Source organism: Balaenoptera borealis, assembly GCF_965194805.1.
Source record: "Balaenoptera borealis genome assembly, chromosome: 17".
In the NCBI taxonomy this organism is placed as follows: domain Eukaryota; kingdom Metazoa; phylum Chordata; class Mammalia; order Artiodactyla; family Balaenopteridae; genus Balaenoptera; species Balaenoptera borealis.
Genome location: NC_138876.1, coordinates 19,206,477 through 19,221,292, shown reverse-complemented (window position 1 = coordinate 19,221,292; position 14,816 = coordinate 19,206,477). Strand labels below are relative to the sequence as shown.

Below are 14,816 nucleotides of genomic sequence, written 5' to 3'. Positions count from 1 at the left end.
GTTTTTGTTGCAAAAACTCCTCTATATCCTGGCTCCTCCTGCCTCTTCGGAGCAGTCCCCCAGAGGGATCTGAGAGGCTGGCCTCTTGTCTTAAGTCCTCAGAAAATCTGCCAAATAACACATAATTCTCAACGTTGAGGTTGTGCATTTTTTTTCAGTCCACAATTATCTCTAATTTTCTTAAATATCCAAAGAGGTACGTACAAGCATTCCTATTTTACAAATGAGCTGGCCACAGGTGAGAAACATGACCAAGAACTAGTACGTGACAGAGCCCATGCTTGAACCTACATCTGATTTCAGAGCCCCAGGGTCTTTCCTCATGTTGCAGATTCAAGCTGTTTATGTGAAAGGGCACAGCAGAGGGATGGGGCTCATTTGACCAGGTGGGCAACTGAGTTTTAGCAACGTGGAAGAACAGGACAAAAACTGTAAGTCCCTGGCTGGGGTGTTATCATAGTGCAGAGTGAATGCTATCAACACACAGAAGAAGCACCGTTCTCATTTCAGGCGATGTGGGCCTCTGGATTACCATTGTATCTTCATCTCATCCTAGAGCTTTTCGGCCACAATGACATTATCTCAGAGGGTTGAAGAGAGAGGAAGCCCCATCAGTCACTCATCAATCGCTTAATGATAATCAAATCTATATGAGGCACTAGGCAAATGTCTCTGAATATAATGATGAACAAGACAAGATCCCCTACTTTTGAGGTAGAGGAGATAAATATATTAACGTACAACACTGGTTGGAGTTACTACTGAAATGGCAAACAAAGCCCTAAGGGAGAAAGAGATAAAAGATTATTAAGATTTTTAAATCGGTTAAGGAAAATGACAATGCATTTTCTGTGGCAAAGTAGATAATAGAAATGTAAAGTAATGTAAACATAGAGATATTGTGACCAGCTCATCATGGTTTGCCCAAGACTTTCAGGTTTTAGCACTAAGTCTGTCAGTCCAAGGCACCTGGTCACCCTACATGGGGGTCAAAATCAAATGCCTAAAAACAAGCAAAGTAAATTAATGCAGTAGGATAAGTACCAGCACAATAAAACAAAAGTACCAGCACAATAAAAAAAAATGGCAACTTGTACTTCACCTGGGGTGGAAAGAAGGACAGTAAGAGAGGTATTAAAGAAAGTAAAGCCCATTCGTTTATGTAGTGTCTATGGTTGCTTTCACTCTACAATGGCAGAATTGAGTAATTAGAGGCTGTATGGCAAAGCCTTTTACAGAAAACTTTGCCAACCCTGTTCTAGAGAATGCTTGCCCTGTCTAAAGGCAACCAAATAGGCTTCCGCTGATGGTTGACAAGAACTATAGCCTACAAACAATGACTAAGTAAAAAACGCTTAATGTTTTAAGAGAGGTCAAAAATCTGCAATCCGTTGATTCTAAATTTTGGCATCTAATGTATTTTTTAAATATCATGTGGGCACAACAAAGCAATCTGTGGTCTGTATCCAGCCTGTAGGCCACCATTTTGCAAAGTACAATGTACATCATATGTTCTATACTAACACTTACCCCAAGAGAAAATTATATTAGTTCCTTAATTTGAAGGCAAATCTATGACAAAGGACTCTATTCGTTCATTGCTTTCCATTTCAAATTTGTTTATAATTCAGTTGCTTTACCCATGAGGGCCTTTCCAGGGTTATCAAATCTTCTCAACAGCCTATAAAAGCTTTCTTCCACCCTAAATAGCATGAAGTCCTCCCTCAACTCTACCCACCTCTTGCAATTATTGTCTATTTCTCCTACTTCCTATCTTCAAAGGGCAGTCTCCACTCACTGCCTCTCGTGTGGTCTCCCATTCTCTCCTCGTCCCAGTACAGTTTGGCTGTTTCTCAGTACATTCATTGAATGTGCTTCCAGGAAGGTCATGGATGACCACCTTATTGCAAAATCCAATGGATTCCTTCAAATTCCTGTCTAATTTAACTTCTTTCTGGCAGCTGACATCACTGACCACTCCCTCCATTTTGAAAGTGTCTCTATCCTTGCGTTTCACAATACTCACTCTTTCCCCGTTCTCTCCCTACCTCTCAAGCTGCTCTTTCCATTTAAAAGAAAATTTTTTTCCTGGCTCATTTTTATTTAGACAGTATTCTTGAACACCTGACATGTACCAAGCATGGTGCTAAGCATTTTCCAAATGTAGCTGGTATGTATCTCACTCCCTAACTTTATTTCCCTAAAATAAATTTCATTTCTAATCTAAGATCCCAGCTAACATGGCTTACATGATGCTTTAATTCAGTCTTTATGGAGAGTTCCATCTTCCCCTCCAGGTTACACCAGAATCTAGTAAATGGAGAACAATGAGAGAAGGATTGGGTTGGCCAAACTGTTGGTTCGGGTTTATCTGTAGGATGTTATGGGAAAAAACAAACAAATTGTTTGGCTAAACCAATACAACAGGCATGGATATCTTCACTGTGCATATCCCCGGGTCCCTTGAGGTTTGCCCATCTTCTGTTTCCAAGCCACAGCCAGGACCTCCAGGACCTAGGGCTCCATCTCTCTAAAAGGATCATACAGCACATCCCAGAGTGTAACCACCGCTCAGATCCAGACTTCTCTCGTCCTGAATCCCAGGAATGTTCCCTTTCTCTCTTGGAACTCTAAAGACTATTTCTTTCCACCTCTTCAGTGGGTTTAGGTTTTCACAAAAGACAGGAAATCCATTAATTTCAGACTACTTCTGCTTCCCACACCCACTCTGCAAAAAGCCCCAAAGCCCAAAAAACACTTTAAAAGGGGATGCCTTCCTTGCTGGGAAGTGGACAGAAAAATGGAAGAAAAATGGATCAATTTGTATTTCAGCAAGGCTTCCTGCCATAATTCTTCTGCCAATGCTGAGAAGAGTTATTGTCACCATTTTATAGATGAGAAGCATTAGACGTAAAGTTGCCCAAAGCCGTATACCTGCAAATCTCCAGCATTTATCCCACTGCCTAATACGGCCTTGTCTTCTCTCCTCTGCCCTGAAATGCTGGCATCCTTCCTCTATCTTGGTTTTTCTCACTCTGTATACCTTACAAGGGTAGTGGGGCCCACACGTATTGTATTAACCGACACCTACATACCAGGTGTGCAGATTTTTCCTTATCTTGAGTCTCCTACTTCGCTTGCTTCCTGGTCACCTTCGCCAAGATGACTTGTTCACACTTCCATTTCAGCCCTAATAAATGAATGACTTAATTTATTGTCTCCTTGTTACTCCAGCATCTTTCCACCTGTTCCTTTTCCTAGAATTTTTGGGTAATGGCCCCATCATTTCCCCAACTGACCGAATTAAAAGCCTCTGAATTATGCTTATTTTCCCTCTTTCTGTCTATTGAACCTCCTATTTATCTGTCAAATCTCCCCCTGCTTTCCATCGCCAAAACTATTGAAACTGTCTGGGCCTCCATCCGTATACCCAGTAACAATAAGACTCTTTACTGGATGCTTACCCAAATTATGCTATGCATTGAAGGAAGATGGAGCTTCCTAAGTCACAATCTTGAGTGCATTGGTCTTGATAGTAAACAAGTTCCATCAGGATGAAGCCTAAATCCTTTCAGCAAGCTCCTTTGTTACTTGAACTCAGCCTTACCAGTCTAACTTTTAGTCTCCACACCCCAGTTCCAAAGCCAGCACGAGCATATGCTCCATGAAACTAATTTCCATTCCCTGACAGTGTTTCGAGCGATCTTTCAGAATTCCTACTTCTGCAAATGTTTGCTAGAACTGCCTTCTTTCATTTTCTCCCTGAAAGACATTTACTAATTCTTCAGGTGTCTTGCCGCTTGAATGTCATCACTTCTCAATGTCTTTTCTGATCTGCTCCTCCCCTCTTCCTACCTGAAAGGCATTTTGGCATGCAGGAATAGCATGGCTCTTGGAGTGAGAGAGGGATTCAAACACTGCCTTTCTCCTCTTTACCTATGTGGCCACAGACAACTCGTTTTTCAACAGTTAGCCTAATCTTTCTCAGCTATAAAATGTGGGGTTTTGTACGTACCTCAGGGCTGTTAATAGCAGTGAAAAACATAACATAGGTAAGATCACTAGCTCAGAGTCTGGCATATCGTAGGTGCTTAATAAATGCTACTTTCCACATCAAGGTAGAGTGATTCTTCCTTTCTGTTCTCACTAAATGTATGTTGCATTGTAACTATATTTTAACATATATATGATCCACTATACTGTAAGACTTTTAAAGTTAAAACTATTTCTCATGCATTTTTGTATAAAGAGCATTGTCAAGGGTCTCAAATGTTCAGCTGAACATTAATCAGCACCTGAGTTTCCACTGAAAGGCAGGAAAAGAACCACCTGAAGGAATTAGAGGGAGCAGAGTCCAGGGGGAATTAGAGGGAACAGGGATTGGAGTTTTGCCTGTTCCCAAGAACTAGAGTGCAAAATTTCATAGGACAGGGACACAATTTCCACTTTCATATTCCAGCCAAAACTGGACATCCCTGCCAGGAATGGGGGCAAGAGGGATCAAGGACATGCGCTTCCTAGAAGTGCAGCCCAAACAGGAACTACTGCCACTCTTGGCTGAGCCTCTAGCAGTGCTCTGTTTACCCCAGCCTACAAACTCAAACAGCTAAATCCTGTTCCTCACCATCCCAGACAATCCCTCTCCTCCTGGGAGAATTCCCGTTGCCTTTACCACTTCCCACCCGCAGGGCAGCCCCGTCCTGACTCAGCAAAGAGATAGGGAGAGACAGCTGAAGTCAGAGGAACACAAACAGGAGGGATCAAGACCTCATCCACAGCAACCCTCTCCCCAGCCACCGCAAGGAATAATGGGCACTGGAATCTGGGGCAAACCCAATTGACACCAAACACTGCTTTTGCTTAGATTTCTTTTTTTAAGTCAACACTCCTAAACACAATTCAGAATGTTTTTACCCTTGAGAAACTATGTGGCTGCTTTCTTGGTTTACTCTATTTACAATGAGCTCGTGTTAGAGAGTCACTTTCTGAATCCATCCACTAGAACAAGACCACCATGCTAGCAAGCAGTTGGCAACTTGCTCAATGAAAGCATGAATGGACCAAGGTCTCAATAAAACAAAAACAAAAACAAAAAAACACCCCAACTTAAAATAGTCTTCCAGACCTCATTTTAATAGGGCTCCTGTCCATTCAAAGACTTTCACGAATAACCCCACAATTAATGACATGTGTTTATCGGCAAAACCACTCACTTGAAATATACAGTGGTCGGTATGGAGTTTATTTATGAGAAAGAAAGACTTGACCTAAGGATTAAAAATAGAGTAACAGTACTCAACTAAATTTGCAGCTGCTTTCCCCAAAAGCCTCAGGTATAACCTATTTTTAGAAGAGTTCAATCTGAGGTGATGTGCAAATCTAGCTAAGCAAGGAGCTTGCAAATATTTTTAAAAAGTAGAATTAACACTTCTCTCTTATAATGCTACTTTTGGGAGTATTAGTGCAGAATTACTGCACCTAATAGGTGTACCCTCTCATATCAGATGTATTTTATGTGGAATTACATTTAGAGCATACTATGTAATTATTGAATATCCATGCCAATACACTGAAATCTTAGATTGAATGTTGTCATACCTTGGCTTGAAACTTCTCAATTATTTTCCTTTGCACTTAGAATAGAATCCTCAACCTAGAGTCTGTCATACAGAGTGAAGTAAGTCAGAAAGAGAAAAACAAATACCGTATGCTAACACATATATATAGACTCTAAGAGAAAAAAAAAAAGGTCATGAAGAACCTAGGGGTAAGACTGGAATAAAGACACAGACCTACTAGAGAATGGACTTGAGGATATGGGGAGGGGGAAGGGTAAGCTGTGACAAAGTGAGAGTGGCATGGACATATATACACTACCAAACGTAAAATAGATAGCTAGTGGGAAGCAGCCACATAGCTCAGGGAGATCAGCTCGGTGGTTTGTGACCACCTAGAGGGGTGGGATAGGGAGGGTGGGAGGGAGGGAGACGCAAGAGGGAAGAGATATGGGAACATATGTATATGTATAACTGATTCACTTTGTTATAAAGCAGAAACAAACACACCATTGTAAAGCAATTATACTCCAATAAAGATATTAAAAATAATAATAATAAAATTAAATTAAATTAAAAAAGAATAGAATCCTCAGCAAGGCCCATAAGGATCTGCTGACCTATTCCCAACCAACCCCACCTTTGTGTTTGGGCACATCTATTTTCTTTCTGACCGTCACGCACCCCAAGATTTTTCCCCACTCCTAGCCCTCGGCTCTGCTCTTCCTTCTCATTCTTGTTCTTGAGGCCAATTCTTCTCATCCCTCAAGTGTTGGCTGTAGTGTCATCGAAGGCTCTTCTCTTTCCACCCCCTTGTCCCTCAGCACCTGTTCTCTCACAGCACACATCACAACTAAACCCTGGGGTCTTTTAAGGGGTCTCGTTCTCCCACTAAACTGCAAGTTCTGCGACAGCAGGAACCATGTTTATCTTATTGAGTTTTAACCTCAACAGCAAGTATAGGTACTGGCATGCAGTAGCTGGTCAATCAATCATTACTGAATATTAAATAAATGATGAGTGATATCCCAATTCATTTCTATCATACTTTTGTTACCAAACCAGGTTTGTTTTGCCTGACGTGCAGCAGACCACAACACTGAGACACTGGGTTTTGCAGCAGAGAGAGAGGATTTATTTGAAAGGCAGCCAAGTGAGGAGGCATCTCAGATCCGCCTCCCAGAAGGCAAGGAGCTCGTGGTATTTATGGGATTAAAAAATAAAGAAGCAGGGTGGTCTGAGGCTTAGGGAGCACAAGAATTGTGTGGAAAGGTGACTGGAAAAAGGTGCAGTAGTCAGTCATCGTTCTGTGCAGGGGTAACTAAGCCACAGGTCTCCGCACGTTAAAAAATGGAGGCACTTAGCACGATCTGAAGGTGGCGTTTTTGGTCCTGTGATGTCAGAAGGTCACCGAGAGTGGACACTCGCGCGTGCCCAGTTGGAGGGTTGGTGGTCCTATCCAGTCTTAACCAGCTCAGCTCAAACTAGACAAAGCTGACTCCAAGTTCCTGGAAAACAACTTGGGCAAGCGTCTTATTGTTTAGGCTACATGCCGCTTGGAGGACACGCAAGTATTTTTGATTCATGAAGGCAGGTGAAATGAATTTGACTAATGATTGCCCATGCTTTCGCTTCCACACTACCTACCCCAAACTACAAAGCCCAATTCAGGCCTTCTCCATTCCCAGCTTCATGCTTCCTCTTTCCAGAAAATCTTCTCTGAGCTCCTCACTTCTCAATATTTACAGACAAAGCATATGAAGTGCCGGAGACGTGCCTGGACTATAGCAGCTGCTGGATAAATACAGATGTCAACAGTATTACCATGTTCACTTCTTCCAGTGTATTCCTGTAGCTGTGTTTCCCAAACATCGGTTTTTCTCATACCACCTTCATGATTTTTCGCATATCCCCACTACTGTCTGTCCTACTTTTGTTATTATGTATTTTTTATTTAACACAATGTCTTCCCTCTTTTTTTAAAAAAAAAATTGTTTATTTATTTATTTATTTTTGGCTGTGTTGGGTCTTCGTTGCTGCGCACGGGCTTTTCTCTAGTTGCAGCGAGCAGGGGCTACTCTTCGTTGCCATGTGCAGGCTTCTCATTGCGGTGGCTTCTCTTGTTGAGGAGCATGGGCTCTAGGCACACGGGTTTCAGTAGTCGTGGCACACGGGCTCAGTAGTTGTGGCTTGTGGGCTCTAGAGCGCAGGCTCAGTAGTTGTGGCACACGGGCTTATTGCTCCACGGCATGTGGGATATTCCCAGACCAGGGCTCAAACCTGTGACCCCTGCACTGGCAGGCAGATTCTCAACCACTGCGCCACCAGGGAAGTCCTCACAATGTCTTCCTTCTTAAGCAGATTTACTTTTCTTTTTTTAAAATTTTATTTATTTATTTATTTATTTTTGGCTGTGTTGGGTCTTCGTTTCTGTGCGAGGGCTTTTTCTAGTTGCGGCGAGCGAGGGCCACTCTTCATCGCGGTGTGCGGGCCTCTCACTGTCGCGGCCTCTCTTGTTGCGGAGCACAGGCTCCAGACGCGCAGGCTCAGTAGTTGTGGCTCACGGGCCTAGTTGCTCCGCGGCATGTGGGATCTTCCCAGACCAGGGCTCGAACCCGTGTCCCCTGCATTGGCAGGCAGATTCTCAACCACTGCGCCACCAGGGAAGCCCAGCAGATTTACTTTTAAAGGAGAATTTATAGAAATTAAAAACCCATTTCACTGACCATAAAAGGTGGCTACTGTAAAAATTAACATGATGAAAAAAACCATGCTGATCTTTTTTTTTTTAATGGGAGATTACTAACTGTTAGAGACATGGCAATACTAAGATGCACCTTTCTCCCTGACACAATCAGAAGGACTGAAAATCTCTGAATGGTTCCTCGCTTTGTGCTTCATTATTACTTAAAGCCACAACTGGGTCCATCAAAAATCACCCCACCTATCATTCAGACCCTTCTGTCATATTGCATGATTACTAACACTTTTCACTTGGCATTTATTATTCTCAACTTTGGTTAATTACACATTTATGTCTATATTTCATCCCAGTGTCTTATTTCTCTTTATATCCTCCCTGGTTCTTATGTTGATACTTATACAGAATATAGCCTTAATATAGTCTCTGTTGAGTCTAATAAAAGCTTTGAAACAACTTGATCAAAAGAACCTGTTCCTCCAAACTTCAAAATATTTTCAAAATAGATAGGTGAGAGAGGATATTCAGGAGTTCTTCTGGTTCCTCTTTTCCTCTGCCCTTCTGATTTCCCATAGATATGTACCTCATCTATCTCATCCAGGCCACCACAGTTGAATATTAAGGATGTCCCTTTTTCTATGTGAACTACATCCAACTAGGAAGAGGGTCCAATACAAGAAATGTATACATTTTATGCATGAAATATACCAGAAGCAAACACTCTAATTTATGTGAAATAAAGACCAAATAAAACCAGAAAAAAACTGAATGTGTGATTTATTATATTTAAGATTGGTCTATAAGGCTTAAATATGTCTGTCATAATTAACAGTAAGTGAATGCAACTTTACAAAATCAGTATTTCAATACAGTACAGGACTAAATGTGGCAACTTTGCATTGAAAAATTGATATTTCCTCAATGCAAATATCAAATGTGCAGCACCATTTAGAAGCTTCCACTAAAAATGCAAGCTGCAGTAATTATTACAAGCTCTACTCAGAACACAAGACTACCTATATCAAGCGTTAGGGGAAAACAGTGGAGTCATTCAGGCGTAATATGTCAGATTTGGTACAGGATTAAAATACTAACATTTTTTTTTAATGTCCTGGTTTCAAATTAATAAATACAAAAATAATATAAAAATATACACCAGTTGATAAGACTGCACCGCAGAGGATCAGAAAGTTAAATCTCGCTCTCATATGTATGCAGGTATGTCTTTAGTGTCAGAATTTCTGGATAGCTGCGGCTGGTCTTGCGGAAGAAATCCAGACTGGTAAGATGTTCAATGTCCCGCACCCGAGCCGTGTGCATCTTTATAAGCTCTTCTACCCATTTCGACTCATCCTCTGAGCTCTGCAACGGAAAGGGAGTACAGAGTCAGAATTTTCCAAAGAAGTTTCTCTACACGGTCCATTTGCTTCAAGTCCACAAATGACCTCTACATACTCCTGCACCCAAAGCCAAGGCGGCGTGTTATTCCTTCCTGGCCTCCCCTCCTCTCTCCCACAGTGCTGCTGGCAATGGGCCACAAATACTGGCCCTTGGCTGTGAACATTTTCAACAGCAACTAGCTGTACCAAATAAACGAGATGTGTGGTGCGAAATGGCATTTGATGCAATACGTTCTCCTAACATAAATCAAAATTGGGAAAACCAAAGGCCCTGGAGAATTCAGTGATTCGTTTCTTTCCCCTGCTGTCAAATTGCAATGAGAAGTACAGAGCATGAGGAATTAGGAATGCTCCTCTGCCTCCCAAGGAAAGGAAAGAGCTTGTGCCCATTGTACAAAATGATGTGTGTGCATTTCTAGTCCTTCAGAAGAATGTGCTAGGTCAACGACATCATCTATTAGATGGCAGTGAATTGATATTTGAATGAGTTCGACTCTAAGCAGCTCAGTTGATACACCTGGCACTTTGGGGCCCAAGAGGCCTGAGTTGGAATCGCAACTCTTCCACTTCCTGGCTGTGAGACCTTGCTGAAGCTGCTTGACCTCTCTAGGCCTCAGTTTCTTCATTGGTTCACAAGAATAATAATGCTTACTTCAGCTCCCTGGGAAGGAGGAAGGAGAGGAAGGAAGAAGGGGAAAAAAAAGAGTAAAGTAAGGAAACAACATCACGGGTTTTCCCATGATGGGAAGGAAGGAAATCTCTTTCTGTCTTAACTACTTGCCAAAAATTGCCTCACTGGCACAAATTCGAGATGAAAGACATTTAAATGTCCCACACTAAACAATTTATTTCACATCTAAGTAGAAACAAAAAGGCAGTGCAGATAAAGCAGTCCTTTACATTTAAAAAATACCTTCTTTCACTTTTGAGGGAACTTGAGAGAAGGAATGAGATCTGAGAACCTTGAGAATATGGAGAAATGTCTACCTTCGTCAGTAGACATGGGGCAGGAGGGCCTTTGCCAATAATTTTATTCCCAAATGCCCCCGGAATTGCAATGGCTTCCAAAAGTCTTTCTACAAGTCGAAGGGTAGCTGTGCGTCCCAGGGCTGAGAATGTTCAGGCATGCCCTCACCCAAGTCTTTGACTGCAAGTGGTCTCAATGAACTACCCACCAAAGCCCAAGAACCTGCACTGGGTTTTCTCAGAAAGCTCCAACCCACACGGACCTGGACACGGAGCCCCAGCAGCTTGTGCCAGTGCTAAATATGTACAGGAGGCTGTTGGTTCAGGAAACTGATGCCTAGCCATCCCAGGCAAAATGAAGAAACAGGAAGAAATTGCTTTGCAGGCTGGGGGAAATAAGGATTTTAACCCTCCACGCCCCACCCTCCTAACCCAAGCTAACCAAGATCTCTGCGAGTCATAGGAAAGAACAGGTCTAAATATAACTCTACCCACAACGGTACTGACCAGTCCTCAGTGTGACCATATAATTAACGAAGTAGGAGGTCTCCAAATGGGTCGGGACCCCCTCAGAGTAAGCAGAGTAAGCATGAAGTGATATTTTCGGGAGAATTTTCATATTCAACTCATTTATTTTATTTTTCAATGGTCAGTAAGTTTAATGTTTCCTTTGTAAATGCAGTCATTTGAGTGAGTGGACATGAAGTAAAAAGGTTTTTCCTAATTTAAATAATGGCTAGCTGGGATTATACGAATTTGGAGGAAAATCTGTCTTTTGCTATTTCTTTCCTTGGGAAGTGATTTGCCAATTTCATTTGAGAGGCATTCTCCTCTGGTTCTCACAGGCTAAAATCCAGCCTCCAATTAGTCAAAATACTGGGCTATGTTACACATGAAGAAAATGACTTCTGCCTCTTGCTAGCTAGCAATCCACAGAAGTATTTGCTGCAGGAGACTCTAGTACAAAATGCAAAACTAATAAAAGTCGAATAAAAGTTCATGTGCACCAAGAGAGGAAAAGAAAAACTTTAAAAATAAATTTAAAAAATAAATAACTTTACTCATTAATGCAAACGAAAGCACAGTCCAGGAACTTGCTTAGTGTTTTTCTTGCTGTGGACATTTATCCTTCACCTGCCTTTTCTCCCTGACTTCCTCCCAAGTGAGTTTGTGAATTCAAGTCCCAGAAGTCTTAAGGTGGACTTTAAGGCAAGGACAGGTGTCTACGTAGGCAGGGGGTTCTTCAATAAGACGCATGCTGGCCTTGAACGCTATAAGAAATACCTCTAAGCTCTGTGCAGAGAGGAAGATGTATGAGGACATCAGTGGATTTCATTTGTCAGATGTAACATCGGGGTGAATAAAGAACTGCCTCTGAGCTGAGTTCAGAACAATGTTTTACAAACTCCTGCATCACCAAATTCCCCTAATGACAGGGAAACGTGAACATACATCTCCCAGGAATTGAGGTGTCTCTTAAATGGCCTACTTTAAGTCTGAAATGTCTTTGTAGTCTCTGCCTTATCTTAAACATATATGGCAATTTTGAATTTAACTCCATAAAATATGTGTTTACTGTTTTGCAAAAATTTTACCTCCCCACAACAAGATTTTAGTAAAACTGAAGTTCAAAAAAGTACATCATGTTATCCAGAGGCATTACATCCCTCTGGTACACCATTACCTAGTCTCGTGGGCTGTGAACAATCAAAATTGAGAAAGTCAAGCCAATAAATTGAGGACAGCTTCTCTCTCACTTGAAGTTCCCTTGCTTCTCCACCTCCCATCCAATTATTTCTAAGATCTTATTTATCCTTCCAGTACAATATTGCTGCCTTCCACCTTCCTTTAGAAATTTCCAAGACCACACCCAGTTCAAGTTCTGTTCCCTCAATCCTAGGAATCTTGCCAAAACGTTTGAGGACCATGCTTGATCCCCTCCAATTCAAATTTATCTCCCCAAAACAGAGTCTACAATGTTGCTTTTATGCCTAAACATTTTCTGTGGTTATCTAATGTCTGTGCGATGAGAAAAAAGTCTTAAGGCCCCAAGCTTCCACTATAGAAATCTGGTAAGTTTGAAAAAAGATGGGCTTTTGGAATCAGAGGCCTTGAATCTAAAGTTCTACTTTTCTACTGACTAACCAGTAACCATGTTACACACTTTTTCTTTATGAGCTACAGGTTTCTCAAGAGTTAATAAAAGGGGAGGGGGAGGAGCTCATATATACCTGCCTAATAGGGTAATGAGATGATTAGAAGTAATGAATGAGAGGACCTGCACAGTACTTGGATAGTAACATGGACTCAATCAATGGTAACTACTACTACTATGGCCGCTATGACTACTACCACGACTACTTTTATTTTAAATCTGATTCCATGCAAACTTTAAAACCTTATCTCCCACTATGATCCTCATTTCCAATATTCTAGCCAACTTAATTAGCTTTTTCAGCCATATTTCAACTTTCAATTTTTTGTCTGCATCTGTTATTTTGTTTTGGATGGTCAGAGCTTCAATCTTCACCTGTAATTGAAGCCATAGCCCCAAAGCTGCCTTGTCCATGAAGCTGAAAATCTCTGTTGAAGCTATTCTTAAGGGTCTTTGCCTTTTAGTGAAGCAATTTCTGTGCTTGTTTCATTTATTTTCCCCCTTGAAGGTTGCCTGGCGTGTGACTATGTTAAACACACCATCATTTTTCCCAGGGTACCTTACATAATTAAGGAATTTGAGTACTGCTTTTTGACTAAAAATCTTCCTCTGTAGATTTTATCTCCTATTCTATTATATAAACAAAAGCATAAAGACTATTACTTCCAAAATCAACCTTGGAGCACAGGATTTCCATCACGTTAAAGAAACCTGGAGTAATCATGTGATTTGTCCCCGAGTGCAGCATTAGTACAGAGCCAGGAGCACAGAGCATGGATCCTGTCTGCCTTCCTGAGGCTTTTTCATCATGCCGTCCTCCTTTCACGTTGGAATAAGTGAATCAAGAGTCATCTGTGCTATTTAAGAATGGGGTGACCTGTTACATCTGCCCTCATAACTAGTAGCAAATGAAACTCTGATTTCTAAAGTATATATTCCTGTGTGTGTGTCTTTTTAAAAAAGTTTTTATTAATGAAATTTTCAAACATCCCCAAAAGTAGAGCGAATGATATAATGAGCTCCTGAGAACTCTTCCCTCATTTCAGTAATTACCAAAATTGTGTTACTTTTCACTTTTTACAAAATATCTATGTCTTTTGCAAAATGGAAAACATGTGGGCACTGCTATCATTTGCCAAAATCAAACACAGAAATAGAACAACATTAAATGCACACACATCCCACACACCCCTATGTTGAAAAATAAAAAGCCATTAGAGCACAAAGTTCCCAAGTGTTATGCAAAGTTTCCTTTGGGTCCTTTCTAAAGACCCAATTTGTACACCCATTTGTGTAGTGCAAATGTTTTATGATAAGTATGTCCTAGTTCAAGGGTGGGAATATAAACTAAGACACAAAGATGAATTCTGTCAGCAAATCCTAAAGGACGCTGTTCTTGAACTCACATTGCAGCTTTCATCATTGTCCGGTCTGTGAGGAAGGATGAACGAGGACACGGAGAGGGGGCCGTCACACTTGTCGGCGGGCTGGGTGAAATCCAGGCAGCTGGTGAGGATGATGTAGTAGTGAGTTGGAACAGGAATGGAACTGCCTTCCACGTACCTGAGACAGGAAGGCAAAATCAAACTATAGCCGAGGTGGTAGCTTTCTTTTTTAAATGGTCGCCAGTGAATATTGCCCAAGTCACTAAAGTTAAATTTCACTCAGTGGAGTCATTTTTCACTTACAGGTGTTAACCCACTTCTATATCTTTGAATATCATGTTTTCAATGCCTGGAATCTCCTCTTTCTCTCAACCTGGTAGAGTGAAAAAGATACTCCAGACAAAGAAAACAGCTTGAACCAATTCTCAGAGGCGGGACATAATGCATAGGTCAATGGAGTAGAAATGTAAGTCTGGAAGAATCAATAAAAGCCAAAGTAAGGGGGGTTCTGAGTGCCAAAGTTGTCGAGTTTGGGCATTATTTTTCAGGCAGTAATGCTCCACCGAAGGTTTCTGTGCTAGGAAATGCCATTATGAGATCCATGTTTCAGGAAAATAACTTTCATAGACTTGTATAAAATGGACCGGAGGCAGG

At 41.4% G+C, this 14,816-nt stretch overlaps 1 protein-coding gene across 12 annotated transcripts in view; it reads right to left on the bottom strand.

The window, feature by feature from the left end:
- Nucleotides 1-9,016: 9,016 nt before the first annotated feature.
- The window catches only part of ENPP2 (ectonucleotide pyrophosphatase/phosphodiesterase 2), a 107,233-nt gene continuing 101,433 nt past the window's right edge, over nt 9,017-14,816 (bottom strand). For all 12 annotated transcript variants that reach the window (XM_082364242.1, XM_082364246.1, XM_082364248.1 and 9 more), the window contains 2 exons: nt 14,184-14,340; nt 9,017-9,618 (listed from right to left, as the gene is read on the bottom strand). In XM_082364242.1, coding sequence (XP_082220368.1) covers nt 9,448-9,618; nt 14,184-14,340 — 328 coding nt within the window. In that variant the 3' untranslated portion in view covers nt 9,017-9,447. The remainder of the gene's footprint in view (nt 9,619-14,183; nt 14,341-14,816) is intronic.